Source organism: Caretta caretta, chromosome 2 (genome assembly GCF_965140235.1).
Source record: "Caretta caretta isolate rCarCar2 chromosome 2, rCarCar1.hap1, whole genome shotgun sequence".
NCBI lineage: Eukaryota > Metazoa > Chordata > Testudines > Cheloniidae > Caretta > Caretta caretta.
In genome coordinates this window covers 146,653,755-146,673,979 of record NC_134207.1, presented here as the reverse complement: position 1 = coordinate 146,673,979, position 20,225 = coordinate 146,653,755, and the positions used below count along the sequence as shown (strand labels likewise).

At 47.1% G+C, this 20,225-nt stretch overlaps 1 protein-coding gene across 6 annotated transcripts in view; it reads right to left on the bottom strand.

The window, feature by feature from the left end:
* The window catches only part of NFX1 (nuclear transcription factor, X-box binding 1), a 253,243-nt gene that overhangs the window by 152,715 nt on the left and 80,303 nt on the right, over positions 1-20,225 (bottom strand). For all 6 annotated transcript variants that reach the window (XR_007355124.2, XR_012667101.1, XR_007355121.2 and 3 more), the window contains exons 7-9: positions 14,491-14,630; positions 11,770-11,869; positions 11,449-11,666 (exon numbers count right to left, since the gene is read on the bottom strand). Coding sequence is in view for 3 of the 6 variants with exons in the window: in XM_048839501.2 (XP_048695458.1) it covers positions 11,449-11,666; positions 11,770-11,869; positions 14,491-14,630 (458 nt within the window). In the remaining 3 variants the exon portion in view is untranslated. The remainder of the gene's footprint in view (positions 1-11,448; positions 11,667-11,769; positions 11,870-14,490; positions 14,631-20,225) is intronic.

The following is a 20,225-nucleotide window of genomic DNA, read 5'->3' as shown; positions in this document are numbered from 1 at the left end:
TCAAGATACAGTGAATCCCAGTTTCCAACAGAACATCAGCCCCAAGAAGTTCACAGATTGAATTTAAGTATTTGATACAGCGGAGGCTCAATCCATTAATTACTTTGAAAATTAGGGCCAATGACTTAAATTGGCATTGAAAGCTGACCAGGAGCCAGGGGATGTATTTGGTTCCTGATGTGCTCACAATAGCCTCAGCCACAGAACAGGCAAGTACACCCTTCTGTCCCAGCTAGAACCTCTGCATCATCTTCACATTCAGTTCTAGATACAGTTAACTACAGTGATCTGCACCCTCAGCAAGTTTGCGGATGACATTAAGCTGGGGGAAGAGGTAGATACGCTGGAAGGTAGGGATTGGGTCCAGAGTGACCTAGACAAACTGGAGGATTGGGCCAAAAGAAATCTGATGAGGTTCAACAAGGATAAGTGCAGAGTCCTGCGCCTAGAAAGGAAGACATAGTACTCCAGATGAGGCCTCACCAATGTCGAATAGAGGGGAACGATCACGTCCCTCGATCTGCTGGCAATGTCCCTACTTATACATCCCAAAATGCCATTGGCCTTCTTGGCAACAAGGGCACACTGTTGACTCATATCCAGCTTCTCATCCACTGTAACCCCTAGGTCCTTTTCTGTAGAACTGCTGCCTAGCCACTTGGTCCCTAGTCTGTAGCAGTGCATGGGATTCTTCCGTCCTAAGTGCAGGACTCTGCACTTGTCCTTGTTGAACCTCATCAGATTTTTTTTGGTCCAATCCTCTAATTTGTCTAGGTCCCTCTGTGTCCTATCCCTACCCTCCAGCATATCTAGCTCTTCTCCTAGTTTAGTGTGATCTGCAAACTTGCTGAGGGTGCAATCAGCGCCATCCTCCAGATCATTAATGAAGATATTGAACAAAAACGACCCCAGGACCGACCCTTGAGGCACTCTGCTTGATACCAGCTGCCAACTAGACATGGAGCCATTGATCACTACCCATTGAGCCCAACGATATAGCCAGCCTTCTATCCACTTTATAGTCCATTAATCCAATCCATACTTCTTTAACTTGCTGGGAAGAATACTGTGGGAGACCATATCAAAAGCTTTGCTAAAGTCAAGGAATAACACATCCATCGCTTTCCCCTCATTCACAGAGCCAGTTATCTCATCATAGAAGGCAATTAGATTAGCCAGGCATGACCTGCCCTTGGTGAATCCATGCTGACTATTCCTGATCACTTTCCTCTCCTCTAAGTGCTTCAGAATTGATTCCTTGAGGACCTGCTCCATGATTTTTCCAGGGACTGAGGTTGGCTGACTGGCCCGTAGTTCCCCAGATCCTCCTCCTTCCCTATTTTAAAGATGGGCACTACATTAGCCTTTTTCCAGTTGTCCGGGACCTCCCCCGATCACCATGAGTTTTCAAAGATAATGGCCAATGGCTCTGCAATCACATCTGCCAACTCCTTTAGCACTCTCTGATGCAGCGCATTCGGCCCCATGGACTTGTGCTCGTCCAGCTTTTCTAAATAATCCCGAACCACTTCTTTCTCCACAGAGAGCCGGTCACCTCCTCCCCATGCTGTGCTGCCCAGTGCAGTAGTCTGGGAGCTGACCTTGTTCGTGAAGACAGAGGCAAAAAAAGCACTGAGTACATTAGCTTTTTCCACATCCTCTGTCACTAGGTTGCCTTCCTCATTCAGTAAAGGGCCCACACTTTCCCTGACCTTCTTCTTAGTTGCCAACGTATCTGAAGAAATCCTTCTTATTACTCTTAGCATCTCTTGCTCGCTGTAACTCCAAGTGTGATTTGGCCTTCCTGATTTCACTCCTGTATGCCTGAACAACATTTTTATACTCCCCCCGGTCATTTGTCCAATCTTCCACTTCTTGGAAGCTTCTTTTTTGTCTTTAAGATCAGCAAGGATTTCACTGTTAAGCCAAGCTGGTCGCCTGCCATATTTACTATTCTTTCTGCACATCAGGATGGTTTGTCCCTGTAACCTCAGTAAGGATTCTTTAAAGTACAGCCAGCTCTCCTGGACTCCTTTCCCCCTCATGTTATTCTCCCGGGGATCCTGCCCATCAGTTCCCTGAGGGAGTCAAAGTCTGCTTTTCTGAAGTCCAGGGTCCGAATTCTGCTGCTCTCCTTTCTTTCTTCTGTCAGGATCCTGAACTCCACCATCTCATGGTCACTGCCTCCCAGGTTCCCATCCACTTTAGCTTCCCCTACTAATTCTTCCCGGTTTGTGAGCAGCAGGTCAAGAAGAACTCTGCCCCTAGTTGGTTCCTCCAGCACTTGCACCAGGAAATTGTCCCCTACACTTTCCAAAAACTTCCTGGATTGTCTGTGCACCACTGTATTGCTCTCCCAGCAGATATCAGGGTGATTGAAGTCTCCCATGAGAACCAGGGCCTGCGATCTAGTAACTTCCATGAGTTGCCGGAAGAAAACTTCGTCCACCTCATCCCGCTGGTCCAGTGGTCTGTAGCAGACTCCCACCCCGACATCACCCTTGTTGCTCACACTTCTAAACCTAATCCTCCTATTAACCTATTACAGACTGAAGCACCCTCCACCCCAAGGGTCAGCTAAAGACTAGACATTAATTTGAACTCTAAATAGGTCAGACGATGACCAGATGACCACTCCCATGATGCATGCTACCGCTCTTCCCCCAAGCCACCACTGCACAGAGCTGAAATTGCTCTGGCTCTTCTTAGGTCGTTTAGGCCTTTTGCCCCACCCATGTGGCAAGATAGAGAGGATTAAAGGAGGGGACTGTACTGTACAACGTATCAAGGAGTGAGTCTAAGGCAACATGCCCCAAAGGGACTTTGGACTGCAAAAGAAAAAAAATCTCTATCAATCCACTGAAGGATGCAGAGAAATTGATGCCGCTCATAGCTCATTCTTCTTTGTTTCAGAGGAACAGCCGTGTTAGTCTGTATTCGCAAAAAGAAAAGGAGTACTTGTGGCACCTTGGAGACTAACCAATTTATTTGAGCATGAGCTTTTGTGAGCTACAGCTCACTTCATCAGATGTATACCGTGGAAACTGCAAAGTCTGCTGCAGTTTCCACGGTATACATCTGATGAAGTGAGCTGTAGCTCACGAAAGCTCATGCTCAAATAAATTGGTTAGTCTCTAAGGTGCCACAAGTACTCCTATTCTTCTTTGTGTTACCCACCATGAGGTTTAGCAGGAATACCAGACACTGCAGTTTATTTAGCATGCCTTTTTGCCAGCCTAATGACATCTGAGACCATTTGTGTGGTAAGGGGGTCAAAGGGTCCCCTGCTCAGACTGGCTGCTTGCAAAGGGTCTGTAATGTGTATTCTGTCTTCTTCCTGGGCTCGTCCATCAGATACTGCTCCATAAAGATAAGCATGGGGTCAAGCTGCTGAAGTCTCAGGCAAACACAAAGGAGGGATTTCCCTCTGTAAGAGGGCAAAACTGACAGCACAGTTTTAATGATTCTGCAGCTGAAGTTTAAAGATTTTTTTTCCTTTCCTTTTCTCCTCAGCAGCAGAGTGTGTCTGTAACTGCCTGCAGAGGTACAGGCAGAATAATAAAGAAAAAATGGTTGGATCTTCATGGACTGGGCCATACACCTTCTTGCCAGAGACTGGCAGGACTGGTTCTGCCTTCAAAATGACAAATAGGCTGATGACTTACTCTCCACAGATCTGTTATACTACATGAATTTAAGTTGGCCTTCAAAAGTTCAAGGTTTATTGGGAGACTAATGGAGACAAACTCTTGACAGAACAGGGACGAAGAGCGTGCCAACACTGACAACCATTTGGCAATAAAGGTAAGGTTGTCAGTAGCGTAAGTCAGTTACCTTTTTGCGTAACTGGTGTTCTTCAAGATGTGTTGCTCATGTCCATTCCACAATAGGTGTGCATGCTCGCCACGTGCACAGGTGCCAGAAGTTTTTCCCCTAGCAGTACCCGTAGGGGAGCGCCCCAGCAACCCCTGGAGTGGCACCTCCATGGCGTGGTATAAAGGGAGCTGCGCGCTCCACCCACCCTCAGTTCCTTCTTGCCAGACAACTCCGACAGAGGGGAAGGAGGGCGGGATGTGAAATAGACATGAGCAACACATCTCGAAGAACACCAATTACGGAAAAGGTAACTTCTTTTCTTCTTTGAGTGATTGCTCATGTGTATTCCACAATAGGTGATTCCAAGCTATATCTGTTGGAGGTGGGTAGGAGTTCACAAGTTCTCAGGACGGAGTACAGCCCTGCCGAACCTGGCGTCATCCCTGGTTTGCGAGACGATTGCATAGTGCGAGGTGAACGTGTAAACTGAAGACCATGTGGAGGCCCTACAAATGTCCTGGATGGGGATGTGGGCCAGGAAGGCAGCCAACAAGGCTTGAGCTCGAGTCAAGTGCGCCTTCACAATCGGTGGCGGGGGAACACCCGCCAGATCATAGGTGCGAACGCACGAAGTGACACTGAGAGACACTGAGTGGAGATCGACCGACCCCTCATGTGCTCAGCTGAGGCGACGAACAGTTGGGAGGACTTCCTGAACGGCTTAGTCTGCTCAAGGTACAAAGCCAGAGCCCTTTGCACGTCGAGCGTGTGGAGGCGGCATTCCTCACTGGACGCGTGAGGCTTGGGGCAGAGGACCAGCAGGAAAAAGTCCTGACTGATGTGGTAGGCGGAGACCACCTTAGGGAGGAACACAGTGTGTGGTCAGAGCCGAACCTTGCCCTTATGAAAGCCGTGCATGGGGGCTCGGAGGTCAGGGCCCTGAGTTCCAAGACCCGCCCTGCTGACGTGATAACGACCAGGAAGGCCACCTCCCACGAGAGGTGGGACCAGAAGCACATGGCTAGCAGCTCAAACGGGAGCCCTGTGAGATGGGACACCACCAGGATCAGGTCCCACTGCGGGACCGGGAGCCTAGCATACGGGAAAAGACGGTATAACCCCTTGAGGAACCGGCCAGTCATAGCATGGGGGAATACTTGTGCCCCTGCACTGGCGGATGGAAGGCCGATATGGCCGCCAGATGTACCTTGACTGATGAGGGTGCCAGGCCCTGGGCTTTAAGGTGGAGAAGGTAGTCCAGGATAAGCTGGATTGGGGCGGCCACCAGGGAGACACCCTGTTCGGACGCCCATCTGGAGAACCAGGACCATCTTGCGAAGTAGGCACGGCATGTGGAGGGGCGTCTGCTTTCCGGGAGGACATGCTGGACCCCTTCCGAGCATGTCCTTTCAACTCTGCTTAACCATTGAGCAACCATACTATGAGGTGGAGAGCTGCTAGGTTGGGGTGGTGGAGGCGACCCCGATCCTGGGAGAGCAGGTCTGGGAGGAGCAGCAACGGCTGTGGCAGAGCAACCACCAGGCCCATGAGGGTCCTGTACCAATGCTGCCTGGGCCACACTGGGGCAATCAGGAGGACCCGTGCCTTGTCCGTCTTTATTTTCTCTAGGACCCTGCTGATCAGTGGGAATTGGGGGAAGGCACAGAGAAACTGGCCTGACTAGGACAGGAGGAAGGCATCAGAGACAGCGCTCCCCGCCTGGAGCGGAACTGGGGACAGCACCGGTTCTGCCACCTCGCGAACAGGTCCACCTGTCCCTGGCCTGGGAGAACTCTGAGGCCAGCCAGAGCTGAAGGGGCCTCACTGGGAGTCTGGCGTTGCGGACCACGTATGTGCACACCAACATGTGACCCAAGAGCTGGAGGCACGCTCTGGCTGTAGTCAGTGGGAACCTTATGACTGTGTCAATGAGCCCTTTCAGGGTCTCGAACCTGTCTGTTGGGAGAGAGGCTGTGGCCCACGAGTTGTCCAGGAGCATCCTGATAAATTCTATGCATTGGACCAGGACTAACATGGACTTGGCGTCATCTACCAACAGGCCCAGGGCAGCGCACGTGAACAGTAGAAACATCAAGTGATCCCTCACCTGCGACCAGGAGCTGCTCTTTGTTAGGATATAGATATTCAGGCCTGTCTGTAAAGGCCTGTACTCTAAGAATTTAGGTGTATTCTTATCACTTGGCTAGTGATAGAGGTATAAAAGAAAGAATCAAAATCACTGTCTGCTGGTGTAAGGGCCTTCTCTTACTGTGACAGTCTGAGGCCCTGTTCTTAGGCTAAGGCCTTTGGCTAAGCAGCAGAGGCAGCTATAAGCTGGGAAGCAAACAGTTACATCCTCACATTCCAAACTAGTCACACTGAAATAAGGTGCTATTCGGCTGTTAGGAATACAATCCTGTCCTGATAGTTCCTATCACCTCCAGAGAAAGGGAAGTGCTTAGAAAATGTAAAAGGAAACTTAGTTTGATAGCATCCTGTCTGGCAAGAACTCACTTATCAATAGCTGGGATGTGAAATCCTCACTTCTGTATTGTTTTGTCATTATAGTTCCCACTTTGCTGTTGTTTATCTGTATAATCTCTGTCTGGTTCTGTGATTGTTCCTGTCTGCTGTATAACTAATTTTGCTGGGTGTAAACTAATTAAGGTGGTGGGATATAATTGGTTACATAATCATGTTACAATATGTTAGGATTGGTTAGTTAAATTTCAGGAAAATGATTGGTTAAGGTATAGCTAAGCAGAACTCAAGTTTTATTATATAATCTGTAGTCAATGAGGAAGTGACTGGGTGTGGGTGGGGGTGAGCATGTGGGTGTGTGAGATGGGAACAGGGAATGGGGGTAAGAAAATTGGAATCATGTTTTGCTAAAGGGGGAGATGGGAACAGGGAATAGGAGTAAGGAAGTTGGAATCATGTTTGGCTAAGGGTAGGAATGGGAACAGGGACACAGGTGTAAGGCTCTGTGGTGTCAGAGCTGGGAAGGAGGATACTAAGGAAGGAAACTGGAATCATGCTTGCTGGAAGTTCACCCCAATAAACATCGAATTGTTTGCACCTTTGGACTTCGGGTATTGTTGCTCTCTGTTCATGTGAGAAGGACCAGGGATGTAAGTGGGTGAAGGAATAAGCCCTCTAACACTCTTGACCAGTCAATCATCCAGATAAGGAAAGATCTGGACCCCCCGGTGCCTGAGGTAGGCCGCTACCACTGATATTCATATTGTAAATACTCTGGGGGCAGTGGATAGGCCAAACAGGAGGACTATCAGGAGGTAGTGATTCTGCCCCACCAGGAAATGGAGGAAGCGACTGTGCCCCTCGAAAATGTGAAAGTGGAAGTATGCGTCCTGCAGACTGAGGGCAGCATACCAGCTGCCGGGGTTCAGGGAGGGGACGATGGAGGCCAGTGAGACCATGCGGAACTTACGCCCACCCTGGACCTGCGGGATCTAAACCAGTTCATGGTGAGGCTGGAGTCCTCCTTTGGCCTTTCAGCCATGACCACGCCGGGAAAAAAGCACACAACCGATTGTAGAAGGGAAGCTTCATTGAGGGGGGAACCCTGGGGAGGACTGGCAGGGTGCCCCCAAGCGTCCCATCAAAACCGCCTTTTCCCTGCTTGTTTGCCCTTGGAGTACCCAAGTTGTGGGGCAGGCCGCCACTGCCTCTGAGGGTGCCTTTTATAGACCCTCGACTTGTTATAGTCAGCCTCGTACTTCGACTGGATGGCCTGATTGGGAGCCTGCTGCGGCCTAAACTTAGATTTGGCCGGAGCCAGGACATAGAGACCCAGAGTCTGGAGAGTCGTGTGGGAGTCCTTCATACCATGCAGCTTTGTATCCGTTTGTTCCGCAAATAGAGCTTTGCCGTCAAACGGGAGATCCTGCATGGCAGCCCGTGCTTCACTAGACTGCCTGGACAGCAGGAGCCACAACACCCTTCTCATGGACACTGCCAAGGCCATGGACCATGCTGCCATGTCCGCCGCATCCGAAGCCACTTACAGGGATGGCCTGGCAGCCGGTGTACCCTCCTCCACCAGCGCCTTGAACTCTTTCTTATCGCGCTCCTGGAGGGAATCCTCAAACTTGGGCAGGGAACCCCACAAATTGAATTCATACCTGCCCAGGGGTGCCTGGTGGTTTGCCACACAAAACTGAAAACTCGAGGAAGAATAAAGCCTTCTCCTGAAAGAGACCAGCCTCCGTGAATCTTTTATTTTTCAGGGTAGGGGCTAGTTGGCCCTGCCGCTCCCTGTGGTTGACCGACTCGACCAGTGTAGAGGTACTCGTGCCCCTTGGTGGGTACAAAGTACTTGCGATCCGCCCTCTTAGAGATTGGGGCCAGCGAAGCTGGTGTTTGCCACAAGACATTTGAAATTTTGCCACCCCTTAATGGAGGGGCAAAGCTACCTGCCCGGTGCCAAAGAGGACAGCACATTGAAATGGGAGTAGGAGGGTTCCTCCAACTCCTCTACCTGGAGGTGGAGGCTTGATGCCACTCTTTTTAAAAGATCTTGATGGGCCCTAAAGTTCTCCTGCGGGACGGAGGGGGGCGGGGTCATTATCACCTCACCTGGAGAGAGCGAGGGGGCCGGCACGGTGCTCTGGGTGTCCGCTGGCACCGGAGGATGCACCACTTGGTCAGACTCCAGGCATGGTGCTGAGGATGTATGTCCCACCAACCCCCTCCTCAGAGGTCTGGAGAGGGAGGCTGATGGTGCCTCTGAGGCTCCAGCTGCTGAGTGGGCCCCCACGGTGCCCACTGGTATCATTGGGCAGGCCACAGAGCCCAGTGCCACTGCACTGGCTGTGGCACTAATGGGCCCGGTTGTTTGGCCTGGCTGGCCTGTCCCATGGAAGGGCGACTATGAGCAGAGGTTGGGCTGACAAACAACCTGCCGCTGTCTCGGGACTGGGAGGAACGGCGGTGCCGGAAGCGACGTTGCCCCAGGGACCACGACCTCAATGTGGAGGACCGGTACCATCTGTAGCTGCTGCTTCGCGATCGGCTCCGACGGGTGGACCCATGACAGCGAGGTGCCGGCAATCGATGCCTTGGGCTGCGAAGGCGATGCCTTGGCGGAGTCTTAGAGCAGGATTCCGAGTGGGAACGGTGTCAACGTCCATGTTGTGACCGGTTGTAGTAATCCCTATGAGACGAGGACCTCTGGTGGGCTTCGGTCCCGTCAGTACTCACTCCGTGATGTGGAGCGGTGCTGAGAGTCTTGGTCGGATGGCACCCAACCAGACAGTCTGGTGGGAGTTGAGGGCGATCCGCATGGACTACACGCTGAACTGTTGCTGGCGGCAAACGGCGTTGGGAATGTTCCCTGGACGAAGACCGGTGCCGAGCTGGAAGCGACTGCGGAGAACCCAGCGGTGGCTTGCCCTTGGAGCATGGTGCCGACTTCGGCAGCACTCCTGCCTCATTCATAGAACATTTATAGAATCTCAGGGTTGGAAGGGACCTCAGGAAGTCATCTAGTCCAACCCCCTGTTCAAAGCAGGACCAATCCCTGATTTTTGCCCCAGATCCCTAAATGGCCCCCTTTAGGATTGAACTCACAACCCTGGGTTTAGCAGGCCAATGCTCAAACCACCGAGCTATCCCACCCTGCCCATGTACCAGAATGGATATGACGTCCCGGGCTGCCTGCAGGACCTCCGACGTTTCCGAAGAGGCCGGGCTACTCCACTCCACGTGAGTCGGAGGCCTAGAGGCTGGAGGGGATGGACCGAGGACCACCCGACATGGGTCTAGTCTCTGCCCCTGGTTTCCCTTGGTGCCCCTGCGAAGAAGGCATTTTCTTTGCCTTCTTGTGCCCCGTGGACGGGGAGCGGTACCGACTGGTCAAAGGCACCGGAAGGTTGCAGCACACAGGAGGGCATCGGACATCCAGGGAGGCTTGGTCCGAAGTGGCTGGGCTACTCCGCTGTACGTGAGTTGGAGGCCTAGTGGCCGGAGGGGGTCGAGGACTGCCCGACATGGGTCTACTCTCTGTTCCTGGTTTCCCTCGGTGCTGCTGCAAAGAAGGCATTTTCTTTGTCTCCTTGTGCCCCGTGGACGGGGAGCGGTGCCAACTGGTCAAAGACGCCGGAAGGTCACTGTGCACCGATGCCGCGGTGCCCAATGCTGACTCGGAGCAGTGCACCGGATTCGGGGTCAGCACTGACACCATCAGAATAGCCCGGAGCCTAATCTCTCAGTCCAAGGTCTAAATGACTTGCAAATCTTGCAACGATCACTGATATGGGTTTCTCCCAAACAGCGTAACAGTCTGCGTGCGGATCACTCCTTGGCATAGATTGCCTGCAAGTGTTGCATGACTTAAAACCCGGGGAGCAGGGCGTGCTCCGGCCCGGGCACTCAAACTAACTGAACTAACTGAACAGCTGAATAACTACAGGTACTAACACTGAATGAACAAAAAGTTCTGGGGACAAGCTACAACAAAGCTGGAGCAGAGTAGTTCCGATGCACCTTCACTGGCGGCAAGAAGGAACTGAGGGTTGGGGGAGCGCGTTGCTCCCTTTATACCGCACCATGGAGGCACCACTCCAGGGGTTGCTGGGGCGCTCCCCCCTACGGGTACTGCTAGAGGAAAAACTTCCAGCACCGGTGCACGTGATGAGCACGCACACCTATTGTGGAATACACATGAGCAATCACTCGAAGAACTTCATCTTCCCGTTACATTGATGATAAAGAGGGCTGGAGAAGAGAATTGCTGGTGAGAAGGCTCTTAGGCAAAGGAGATCTTGCTGATATAAGCCTTTATTCCTCTCTCCTCTTCTGCACAATTGTCCTTGGGTCTTCTGCAATATGGGCAACTGCGCCCATGGAGCTCAACAAATCTAAGATAAGTCCACTATATCCATAGGGAATAAACCTATCTCTGGAGGGACCCATCAGCAAGGAGTCACTCAAGTAGTAGATGCTGCCGCACCTAATCCATGGTGAACAGAAGGACGCTCAATAAGTGATCTCAGAATGGACCTTGGACCCTAACCCTGGGAGCAGCGAGGCAAAAAGTGCAAGGCCCTCATCGGCAGGCCCATAAGAGCACCAGAGCTAATGCCATTTAAAAGTTTTATTTTTATTGTATATAGATGTTTGCCTATAGTTAACTTTTCTGTAAAGGATGAAGGGGACTGACAGGGAAATGACACACTGTAGAACTCAGCTGGCTGGCCAGAGAGATCTGGAGGCACTAAGGACCTGGGAACACAGGCAGGGTTCATATGCAGTCCCATTGGACTCTTGTTTTCTAGAAATTTCTGCACTTGCCTCCCACAACATGTGTACCACCTACAGTGGGGATCCACAAAGGCAATGCTAAAGAAGCTGGTCAGTTTCATTTGTTTCTAGACAGTGGATTTTCTGGTTCTCAAGTACAATTACAATTATTCAAGATTTGGGTTGCAAATTCTACGGAGGCTTTTATAAATTCAACTTGACTACAACCACGCACCATGAACACTTTCTACTCATACTGGATTTTTGTTAATTCTGAATCTATTTTTTAAAGAAATATGAATCTGGACTACCTGCCTCTTTAATAATGGAATGCATTTGTAAGTGTTTAAAGCAGAAAGTTCTAGTTACCATGGCTCCCACAAGGTAGAGGTTTGCCACATGTTTTTCCACACGATGGGATCGGATCCGTGCACAGTTTACGCTCAGTACATCCTAGTTTTAGTAATCTGCTAAGAGGAGTCTGCCCACAAGGACAGCAGTGCACTACTTGGGGAAGTCGTGGACAAAGTTGGCAGGGCTCAGGATGGCATATCTGCATACAGCTGTGCCTTCCACAATTTAATTTTCTAAAAAAGAAATATATAAGGAATTATAAGGATATCACAGTCACTAAGTGTTGAATAAAATGTAATTTTTGCTTTAGGTTTTTGGGGAGAAAGAGGATCTTACTTGTCACATGTCTTCTGGCAGGAGAACTTTCCAAATCCATCAGAAAACTCTTCATTTGTTCCACACAATACATCTCGAAAGGTACTCCCACAGTAGCAGACTAAGGGAGAACAAATAATAAGAAAAAGAAAAGAAAAAAAACCAGTATTACCACAAACAAGGAACGCTCAACACTCTATATGCAGGACAATACTAAATTTGAAAAACTGAACTTAAAAATTCAAAATGTATTAAAACAACCTTTAAAAGTGTACTTTAGTTGTTCTATTTAGACTTGACTTAGCTGTGTACATTTCTGTAGCTGTATACAGGCTGAGTTTCTATATTTCTTTTATTAGTGTCTTTTGCTAATAAAAATGAGGAGCAATTAAAAGGACAAACTATTTGCAAAAGAGGGCTTAATCAAAAAATAATGCAAATTAATCTTGAATGAGAACTTTTATCTTAAACTAAACTTCAAAAAATTTACATCAAAAAGAAATGCAAGCATTTTCTTTGTAAATATCACAAAGAAATGTACCAATATTATACTGTACTAGACATCTGGACATCATAGGAGCCACATGGCCTATCAGACCAGAGGTAAAATACTTTTAGCCATTTGAAAAGTGTGGGTGCTTATTTAAGTATGCTACTTTAAATGTGCTTTTATATAGGTTTTCTGTTACTTTTCAAAACTACTGATTAAAAAAGTCCTAGGGGTCACACATAAGTAATATTTTCCTATTCAAGAGTAAATTAGTATTTAAAATATCCTGTAACAGTGGTATATCACCTGTTTTGATTTATAGAACCCTTGCAGAAGCATTTTTTTTTAAAAGTAAAAAAATTAAAATTAAGTGCCTGTCTGAAGCAAGACTTCTCTCAATTTTGGAAGTAAACTCACTGATAAAAGATAAGGATGTATTCAGCCTTCAGATGGAAAGGTGTTCGCTGTACTCATCGTACATATAATTTATAGAATTACTGATTTATAGAACTTGCCATAATAGCAAATCCTTTACAATATTAATTAAAAGAGGCACAGCACCAACCCCTATAATTAGGATGCCACTGTCCATTACAAAAAATTCTTTTGACTTTTTTGGAACCACTCAATCTTCCATAGGACATTAAAATTGTCAAGGGGATAGCCTTCAGGCAAGCTGTGCTTGACTTTAACAAAAGTGAAGATGTCTTTTAGGTTCCAATGTAATGAAGTAAGGACACTTAAGCAACGACAGTATAGAAACAACTTGAATGACAAAGCTAAACAGGTAACAGCAAAATGGGTTAGAGCATAAATATTGAGTGGAGCTGAGATTTATAAAAAGAAAACTCCTGTCCCATGAGTTAAAATGCTTGTCAGTTGGGGATTAGTATACACTTAGGGAAAAGAAGATCTCACTTTTAAGCAAATAGATAATTTTCCCTAAAAAGTTGGATGCATGTACCATTTAAAAACCTTTTTACCTTCCACATCTTCTGGGGAAGCTGACTTCCTTTGTCTCCTTCCCCTTGTTCATTTGTGCTCATCCCTAAAATTTGGGCCAGCAAGAAAAACTGGCCAAACTCACCATCACACCTTCTTCTTCACTGCAATATTAAGTAGGAACAGGAGTTGCCGTGATGTAAGCAGGGGCAGAATGGAGACTGACTATTGGCCACTCACTGGCTGCTCTATCTGCTCCACTCTTGTCCACATACTTTTGGAGGTCCACAACAGGAGAAGGCAGGCTGTCTGAATTTCCCCAGCTGTAGAGCTCTGAAGATGCACTGAAGCAAAGTTCCCTACTGCCAATATTAAAGAGGATGAAAGCAGCTCTGTTTCCACCTTTTGGCACCATCAGTACACTTTTCGCTATGCAGAAAACTAGTTTGTGTATGTGCTAATTGCCTTCCTTAGCTGTGCATTTTACAAATTTCGTGGAAAACCAGTCTTTAAAATGTACTGCATATATTCAAGATTGTGATTTTAAAAAGGCTCATAACTTAAGGAACACAAAATCAAATTTCAGTGGAACAAAGGCATTTCTCTTTAATGTAAACTATTTCTATACTATAATTCAACTTCCTACCATTTTTACTATTGAAAGTAATCAAAATAATATTCCAGTGTTTTTGTTTTGTTTTTTAATTTTGTTTTTCCACTCTCAAAAGTGGCTGAATCATTTTTTGCTTAAACTTTCCCCAAAATATTTAACTTCAGGAAAAGATTGAGCCTGAAAAATTTAATCCCAAAAGGTGAAATTCAAGATGTTATAAGCAACTGAATGGTTACAAAGCTATGGCAGTCACCACTCCCACTATACTGGAAGAGACTTTATGCACTATCCAAATTTTAGATTAAAACCCAGCAGGTGAAGTGCCTAATTCTGGGTTTTACTGGAATAAATAAGTTCTTTATATAGCTGCATCAGCAAAAGGACAAACCTGAGACATGTTCCTGGGGAATATTAAAATGAATTTTAAGTTGTTTCAGTGTTCAGGAAATAATCACTAAATAAAAAGGTTTAAGATGTACTTGCATATATTAAGAATAAGGGCTAGTGACCTGTTTTAAATTAAGTGCAACTACAGTAGTCTTTTTTTTAAATCTTGGCCTTAATCATTACCTGTTATTTTGCTCACTATTATACTCTAATTTATTTGTTTACTTGCAGCTAGCTAACTTAAAGAAATTTAAAAACAGCTCTACTGAACATACAAATCTAAGTACATTTCCACATGTCTGATACCTACCTTGCTGTACTGTAAGCTGACAAGGATGACATTTTCCCACATGGCACACCTGGGCACAGTTATGCCTACCACAATTTAAAGTATTCCCACATACATTAGAACAATGAATTGTGTTGGACTGGCCGCAGCGAACTGAATGACTGTAGATAAATATGATACTGTAGTTAGTATAGTATCTTTTAGCTGGATTTAAGCATTTCACATATTTATATCTTCAAATAACCCCTTTACAATATATGCTGCAACATTCAAAGTAAACAAGTTCTATTTGTTAATGACAGATACATAATTCCGTTCAGGAATAATGCTGTGGCCTTAGACTCTTCTTACATCTCAACATAGAGAAAGGTGTTCGACATCACACTAACTGGGTGTAGTGTAGTATTTAAAATGCAGAATATGATTTTGCACTTGATTTGATATTCTGGGGGAAAACAGTGCATTACCTTAAGATATTTGAATTTCTTTTAAGTGTGGCCTTAACTGTGAATTTGCTGAGTTTATAATGCATGGTTTTGGGATAGTTACAATATCCCTGTGTAGCCTAAGTATTTGCTAAGTAAAGCACCGGCATAAGTTAAGGAGTAAAACAACGAGCCTACAGGTCTACATCCTGTAAGACGTTCGCTTGAGCAGTTAGCATAAGGCTTTGAGGCCCATGGCCTTAGGAAGAGCAAGTTACCAGTTTTGAGGGAACTCGGAAAGGTGTGTTTACAGGGAAAATTCGTACAAAATACCACCAGGTAACTGCAAGAACATTGAACTGATACTAGGCTTGGATATTTTAGGATTAAATTTTGGCAAATGCTTAACCGTAAGTTTGTCTTGACAATGACTTAACGAATATGGTAATAAGCTGAAACCATTAATATTATAACCTACGGAGTAAGAACACCCCACATTATTAAAGTGAGGAAATACAAATAAAGAAGAGTAGAGAAACCCTTACTGAATATGCATTAGGCATAGTGGTGTCACCACAGCATATTATAAAAGTTGTATACCAGTCTATGTGCTTGGAGAGGGAGAGATGTAGCCCTTGGGAGGTGCCACGATTACAGCCACTGGTGATGGTAACGAGGAATATAATGACTAACACTGCAGGTTGTTCTGCAAGGGATAGTGTAAGTATATGGATGCTCAGATGTACATTCCATCAACTTTGCTGGGTCAGCGTGTTGGTGACTTTGTGAACTGTACTAATCAAGCTATTACAAACCCAGAGGGGTATTCCTGCGGGTGAATGTTGAAATTGTGCACATCAGGGCTCCCAACTGAACAGTAATGTTAATACTAGGCCTGATCTTGGAACAAGAACCTATCAAACTTCAGAGCGTTAACTAGAAATTCTTAAGTAGTCAATATAATTAATACACAATCAATCAGGCAATATCTGTAATTTTTTTTTCTCTTAAATTAGATACATTCTCTAAGCTTTAACTTTTTGTCTGGGATACATGCAAAGGTTAGTAATGCTAATATTATAGTGTCCTAGTTGTAAAATCCACTGATTACAGAATTCTAGATGCACTGATTTTGCACAATTTGGTAACTGACTTTACGCTTACAGTCATCTTGAATCCATATCCATCTTGAATCCATATCCAGATGAATGGTCATGTGTATAATCTTGTCATGAATACAGGGGAAAGGGTAGCAACCTTTAAGTATCCTTGCCAGCTGTACTGGATTGCCTTACCTGTAAAGTGTTAAGCAGTTCAAATAACCTAGTTGGCACCTAACCAGAAGGACCAATGAGGAAATAAAAGATACTTTCAAGAGGGGAGAAGGGGGAGAAGCCAAGCAGGTACAATATCTTCTGAAAATACATGTGGAATAATCCATCTGAAACCACAGAAACTGCGAGTAGGGCAATGAAATGCGTCAGGTTATTTTTTATTTTGGCTTGTGAATTTTCCTATCCTACAGAGGTAGTTTCATTCCTGTTTTTGTAACTGTGAAGCTGAGTCCAGACGGAAATCCTCTGTGTTTTAAATCTTTTTATTACCCTGTAAAATTACCTTCCATCCTGATTTTGCAGGTGTGATTCTTTTACTTATTTCTTTATCAATAAAGTTCTTCTTTTAAGAACCTGATTGATTTCAGTGTCCTGAAGACAAAGCGTCTGGTCTGTGCTCACATTGCTAAGGCAACTGGTTGGTAGTTTATTCTCAGGCCTCCCCAGGAAAGGGGGCGAAGGGGCTTGGGGGGATAGGGATTCCAAGTGACCCTTCCCTGAATATTTTGTGTAAATCACTTGGTGGTGGCAGCAATATCAGTCTAAGGAATTAGTGCCTTAGAGAAATTTGTACCTAAACTGGTAAAATATAAGCTTAAGGGGTCTTTCATGTACCCCAGAGTTCAGAGTTGCAGGGGGGAGAAGGGGGATCCTGACAAAACATTTTTTTTTTAAATGGCTAGGTATAGTACCACAGGAGCAAGCTGCAGGCTGGACAACTTGAATACTGAAAGAGTACAGCGTGTCAGAACAACAAATGAAATGGATCTGGAATTCTGAGAGTAAAACAGTATTTCCAATACTGTTTATAACTCCCCAGTGAAATTAATGTTGCTATAGCAAATGTAAGTGAATTACACATCCCCTTCCAGGTTAGCCTGCTAACAAGCTGACCTCAAAACCTGACTACAACTGTATCCGCAGAATGGTAGCTGTTTTTAATCTTTTCTTCCATCTCAAAAATAATCACTTTTAAATCATGTTTGCACATGCACTCTGTGTTCTGGATGCTGAGATGACAGTCTGAGAATGCTAAACTTTACATGACTTTATATGCTGACATAAATAGTGCAAAAAAAAAACCAAAAAAAAACCAGTGACCTGGTATCATGAAATCCAGGACTGATCATATCCTTCCTAACCTTTAGTACCAAGCTGGAATAAAATTTCTTCCATATTTCACCCTGTAGAGTAGGTTCAATAGCATTTTGTGAGAAGGAAGTGGATTTCCTGTGGTTCCCCCCCAAAAAATTCTGCAGTATTCTAGTGCATTCCTAGACAAATTGGAGGATTGGGCCCAAAAGAAATCTGATGAGGTTCAACAAGGACAAGTGCTGACTTCTGCACTTAGGAACGAAGAATCCCATGCACCGCTACAGGCTGGGGACCAACTGGCTAAGCAGCAGTTCTGCAGAAAGGGACTTGGGGATTACAGTGGACAAGAAGCTGGATATGAGTCAGCAGCGTGCCCTTGTTGCCAAGAAGGCCAATGGAATAGTGGGCTATATTAGTAGTAGTAAAGATGTGTTATCTCTAATCTAAGAGCATATTGGTTGTACAGAGTTTATAAGTGGTGCTTTAGCTCAGGTTTATTCCTGGAGGTTGCATGGCAGGCCTGTGTGTATACAGGTCCCAACCAGCTGGAGATTCATTTCCTTATAAGTAAAAGGACTGTGGCAGAGGGGTGGATAGAGGATTCACACCTAGCCAACATCACCATAGGAATACGCAGGATCTCCTTTACTGTCAACAATATCAGGTATCCTGGCATACAGGTGAGTTCTGCCTGCTTCTGGGTTACCCAGGAAGGAAGAGAGGAGGGAGTTACATATAAATACTAAATATCCATTGGGCCAGAGTGTGTGAGAGAACAACTCTATAGCCTGCTGATTGAGGCCAGGGGCAGCGGGTATCACAGGCCAGGGGAGGCGAAGTCTCCACAAACAGCCAGGTGTGGTCACACCCACAATCCAACCTGAGGCCCCCTCCTGGGTCCTGCTCTTCCCTCATTGCCCCAGCCCAGGCGGCTCACTTCTCTTCCTGCTCTTGCTCAGCCCCTCTCCCAAAGCAGTTGAGTGCTGGGTCTGCGGCTGGGGCTAGGGCCAGCCATACAGCAGTCCAGGACTCAACGTGGCTAGGGTCACCGGTGAGCTGGGACTCCGGCCTAGCAGCAGGCCGGGACTCTGGCTGGCTGGGCTGTGGGCTCCTTCATCCGTGATGGGGGGCTCAGAGCTTCTGCAGGGGAGGGGCGGAAGAGCAGGGGAGGGTCAGGGCCTCAGGTGGAAGGGGCAGTACCAGGGGCTAACCTCCCTGAAGGCACTCATCTGGGAGGGAGGAGGTGTGGATTCAAATATTCTCTCTGCCTGAGTCAAAGTAGGGAATCTAGGGATCAAAGTAGGGAGCATTTCCAGCAAATCAAGGGAAGTGATTATTCCCCTCTATTTGGCACTGGTGAGGCCACACCTGGAGTACTGTGTCCAGTTTTGGTTCCCCTACTACAGAAGGGATGGGGACAAATTCGAGAGAGTCCAGTGGAGGGAAACAAAAATGATTAGTGGGCTGGGGCACGACTTATGAGGAGAGGCTGAGGGAACTGGAGTTATATAGTCTGCAGAAGAGAAGAGTGAGGGGGGATTTGATAGCAGCCTTCAATTACCTGAAGGGGGGTTCCAAAGAGGATGGAGCTAGGCTGTTCTCAGTGGTGGCAGATGACAGAACAAGAAGCCATGATCTCAAGTTGCAGGGGGGGAGGTCTAGGTTGGATACTAGGAAAAAACGATTACTTACCTTCTCGTAACTGTTGTTCTTCAAGATGTGTTGTTCACGTCCATTCCACATTAGGTGTGCGCGTGTCGCGTGCATGAGTGTCAAACGTTTTCCCTTAGCGGCTCTCGTCGGGGCCCTCTGAGTGGCGCCACTGCGCCGTTCATATATACCCCGCCGCCTGACCCCCTCCTGTTCCTTCTTGCCGGCAACTCCGACAGAGAGGTAGGAGGGTGGGTGGTGGAATGGACGTGAACATCTCAAAGAACAACAGTTACGAGAAGGTAAGTAACCGTTTTTTCTTCTTCGAGTGCTTGTTCATATCCATTCCACATTAGGTGAATCACAAGTTTACCTCTGGAGGAGGGTAGGAGTCATGAAACAACTGATTGGAGGACCGCTCTGCCAACTGCTGCGTCCTCTCTGGCCTGCTGGTTGACCACGTAATGGGTCGTGAAGGTGTGCACCGAGGACCAGGTGGCTGCTCTGCGGATCTCCTGGATCGGGACCTGTGCCAGGAAAGCCGTGGAAGTCGCTTGCGCCCTGATCGAGTGGGCCGTGACTGCCGGGGCTGGAACACCTGCAAGCTCATAGCACGCCCGGATGCCGCTTGTAATCCAAGACGAGATCTGCTGCGCCAACACCAGGAGGCCTTTCATCCTCTTGGCTACGGCCACGAACAGCTACGTGGATTTACGAAAGGACTTGGTGCGCTCCAAATAGAATGCCAGCGCTTGATGGACATCCAGGGTGTGTAGGCTGCGGTGGCTCGGGTCCGTATGGACGTTTGGAAAAAAAACCGGCAGACAAATGTCCTGGCCCAAATGGAATTGCGAGACCACCTTAGGGAGGAACTTGGGGGGTGGTCGGAGCTGCACCTTATCCTGGTGAAACACTGTATACGGTGGCTCAGAGGTGAGAGCCCTCAGCTCAGACACTCTTCTGGCCGAGGTAATGGCCACAGAAATGCCACCTTCCAGGAAACGTGGAGGAGGGAGGAGGTAGCGAGGGGCTTGAACGGAGGTCCCATGAGCCTAGAGAGAACCAAGTTAAGGTTCCAAGGAAGGACTGGGGGGCGTGAGTATGAAAACATCCTCTCCAATCCTTTAAGGAACTGTACCACCACTCCGAAAATACCGAGCCCCCCGAAAACCCTGGATGGAAGGCAGAGATGGCTGCCAGGTGCACTCTGAGTAAGGATGGGCCAGCCCCTGCTGCTTGAGGTGCAGGAGGT